The sequence below is a fragment of the Sinocyclocheilus anshuiensis genome, unplaced genomic scaffold (genome assembly GCF_001515605.1).
Source record: "Sinocyclocheilus anshuiensis isolate Anshui unplaced genomic scaffold, SAMN03320099.WGS_v1.1 scaffold58, whole genome shotgun sequence".
Classification (NCBI taxonomy): Eukaryota; Metazoa; Chordata; class Actinopteri; order Cypriniformes; family Cyprinidae; genus Sinocyclocheilus; species Sinocyclocheilus anshuiensis.
This window is the reverse complement of record NW_015547688.1, coordinates 887,400-891,161: the sequence shown is the minus strand read 5'-3', so window position 1 is coordinate 891,161 and position 3,762 is coordinate 887,400. Positions and strand designations below refer to the sequence as shown.

General features: G+C 36.2%; 1 protein-coding gene across 1 annotated transcript in view; it reads right to left on the bottom strand.

The window, feature by feature from the left end:
* The window catches only part of LOC107703377 (ubiquitin carboxyl-terminal hydrolase 31-like), a 32,920-nt gene that overhangs the window by 23,334 nt on the left and 5,824 nt on the right, over window positions 1-3,762 (bottom strand). The window contains exons 4-5 of the mRNA XM_016505984.1: window positions 3,494-3,588; window positions 3,293-3,385 (exon numbers count right to left, since the gene is read on the bottom strand). Of these exons, the coding sequence (XP_016361470.1) occupies window positions 3,293-3,385; window positions 3,494-3,588 (188 nt within the window). The remainder of the gene's footprint in view (window positions 1-3,292; window positions 3,386-3,493; window positions 3,589-3,762) is intronic.

Sequence of the window (3,762 nt, the reverse complement as noted above, 5' to 3'; positions counted from 1 at the left end):
TAGTTTAAGTATTTGCTATTGACTGTTCAAATGTGGAGTTTTGCGCAGCGCAGAGTAACGCGTCGTGTGTGTGTGTGTGTGTGTGTGAGAGAGGGGAACAGGGTCACATCACAGGAGAGTGAACTGCCTGTCAGAAATCATAGCACGTCAGCTGTCTTAACCGCGGCTTGTGTACTGCATCATCACTGTGTCTGTCACGCGAATCTGTTGCCCTTTCGGGCTTGAACTGATGGTAAAACTAACGACATTATTAACTGTCTTGATATTTACTTTGAAAGCTGATGCTCGCGATTATGGTAAGGGGCGTTACATTTCTGACACGTGCTTGCAGTGTTCGGCCAATCACAATGCACTGGGTCAGCTGGCCAATCAGAGCAGACTGCGCTTGTCAAAGGAAGGGGCTTTGTTGAAAACGACGTATTTGAGAGAGGCGGGGCATAGAGGACCTACAATAATGTACAGTATTTGAAAAATAATGTTTTTTGAACATTAAAGCATGTCAACATATTCTATTACACCAAATACACAAAATAATGATCTTTAAAATAGCATCATTTGACCCCTTTAAAGGATTTTAGAAAAAAACTCAACACCGCCATCTAGTGGACTGTAAAGAAACTGATTTTTGTTACTACCAAATAGTATAATAAAAGATCGATACTTGGCGTCCGTGTATCAATACAGTATTGCCGCGGAAAATATCGTGATACTATGCTGTATCGATTTTTTCCCCCACCCCTACAGAGCATAAGCTCCAAATCTAGTCTTTCTCTGCACTAATGTTTTTCAGAGCAGAGAGATGCCGACAGTGCAGTAAGCCACAGCGGGCGGAGGGGTCAAAATATCCCCCAATTCTTCCTTATGATGAAGAACCTCTTGGATTAGGGATGATATGAAGGCACCAGCAGGGTTTTACTCAATAATGATGTGGAAGTGAAACCTGCCCAGCTATACTACTCTCCCAGGGACTATTATTCGCTGGTTCATCATCTCTGCGGTACTATGAGGGGCAGGTGTGCTGTAAATCACTGTCTGTCTTCTAATACTATGGCTTCTTTAATCATTAATGTGTACTAATGAATTCAGCAGCTTAAAAATGCCTTTGGATTAAACCAAGTACTCTCCTTGATCAACAACTACACTGGTCTCTTAAAAATAGCATCAGAGCACCTCTGGACAGAAGCAGAAGAGGATGATTATTTGAAGGGAAAATAATATATTTTAGCACCTAAAACAAGGAGAAAGTAGCAACTTCGGAACCTTTATATTTTTATGAAGAAATATTGTGAGTAAAAGTATATAGATATCCATGGCATGCTGTTAGTTTCCACATAAAATTAGTTTAATTTGTCCATAAGCTTGTAAACACAAAGGAAAATGGCTGTACTGTTTAGTAATACACTTACAATGAGAAGATACGGGGCAAGTGTTAGTGTTGTTTTTGTTAACTAAAACGAAGACTACAAATCGTGTGGGTAACTGAAATAAAGCTGAAATAAAACAAAAATATTCTATGCAAACTAAAAACGACTTTAATAAGTTCAAGGTGAAGCACTAAAATTACTAAAACTGAATTAAAAATATATTTAAAATATTTTAATAGAAATATTCAAAAAATAATACAAATTACGAGAGCAAAGCACAAAAAAAAATACAAATTAAAATGAAAACAAAAATAAAAGTTAATTCAAAATATTCATAAATACTATAAGCAGCATTAGACAATGAGAGGTATTTCACTTCTTAACCTTGCCTGTGCAAAGTTAAATGCAATCTTTCATATATCATATCATATCATATCATATCCACTTTTACTTGGTAAAACATGTACCTTTAGGATGATATTGTACAACTTAAGTATATATAAAACAATATTTTACATGAAATAAACATGACAGAAATATCCACATGAATAATGACAGTAACTTTTCTATCCCCCTAGAAAAGTAGTCCTGCCTCAAATGAATAATTCCTGTCAAAAATGAGATTCACACTTTTTTTTTTACATTTTAAACCATCCAGTTTACTTGCCCCATAGACGTCTACTGTAAGGGCATTACTGTACATTACCTTTTTTTTTTACACCTTTGTTCATAAATTATTTTCTAAGGTAATCAACATGATATTGATGCTCTCAATATAGCTGTATTTAATTCAGAATTCTCAAAAAAATCATAATCAAAGAATAAATACCCTACTGTTCAAAAGTCTGGGATCAGTAAAGTATTTCTTTTTTTTAAAGAAATTAATACTTTTATCCAGCAAGGATGCATAAGATTGATCAAAAGTAACAGTAAAAACATTTAGCCTATAATGTTGCAAAAGATTTCTATTTGATATAAATACTGTAATTTTGAACTTTCTTTACATCAAAGATTACAAGGGAAAAATGTATTACAGTTTCCACAAAAATATTAAGCAGCACAACTGTTTTAACACTGACTGTTTTGAGCAGCAAATCAGCATATTAGCATGATTTCTGAAGGATCATGTGACACTGAAAACTGGAGTAATAATGCTGAAAATTCAGCTTTAACATCACAATGTAAAGCTGTGCTAACATGTGATATTGTCTTTACTGTATTTTTAAATAATCTATGAATATTTATAAATAATATATAAAAATGAGCATAAGACACTACATTCAATTACATTGTAACCCAAACTTTCGATCGGTAGTCTATCTATATAGTTACTACAGAGCGACAACATGTTTCATGATTGGTGACAATATGTGGTGGGCTGTGTTACAGATCCAGCCCAAAGTTCAGTTAAGAATTAAATGAAGCCATTAGTTTTCTATGAAATGTAAAGTGAAAGTCCATAGCAGACTAAATTAACAACATCATACCAACAGTCATGAAATCGAACACTTCATCTAACTCAGGTGTCTGAGCATATTTCTTAATATTCATCCTACCCCTGTTGATCAGTCACGCCATTAATAAAGACATGACGGTTGATCAATCTGCCTTCACGTCTAAACCTACAGATGAAGCATGATACTGCCATCAAAACACACCGAAAGGAATTAAAGGGGTCATATGATGCAATTTCAAGAATCCAGCCCGGGGTCCGTCACATGTGGTTGCCGCTCATTCGTCGGATCCGCCGGGCGCGCCGTTCTCGACCTCAGCTCACTCTATCCCGGCCTCAGCTCACTCTAAGCCGGGGCTTCCGCTCATGCTAGCGCATAAACACATTTCATTACACCAAATACACAAAATAATGTTCTTTTTAGCAGCATCATATGACCCCTTTAAATGGCGGTCTCTCTGACATCAGTACTTACCGTGTATGAGGTAATGGTATTGGGAGGGAGATGCAAAGAAAAGGATCAAAAGTGTTGCTCTGTTTCTGACAGTGCGGACAGGTAAGCGAGGATCTGGAATCAACAGAGGACACAGTGAGCCATTTCAACTAAGACAAACATTTAAATACAGCTGACAGATAGACAGACAGACATTTATATAGACAGATAGACGTTTATTACCTGTACTGAGCTTGAAACAGCTCTTGAACAAATGAGCCGGCTGAAAGAGGAGGTGAAGGTCCCTCTAACGCTCCATCGTCTTCCTCAATAGGAGGCTATGGTGACAAACATGAGAATGTTAGGCACTATTTAACAATACTAACACCAGTAACTCAAAACAAGCCAGCAGAAGGTCAATTATTAAATATGCATGATAGACTTGCATATCACGTAACAAACACTAACACCTACCACACTAATACAAAAAAAAAAAAATAAATATAAATATA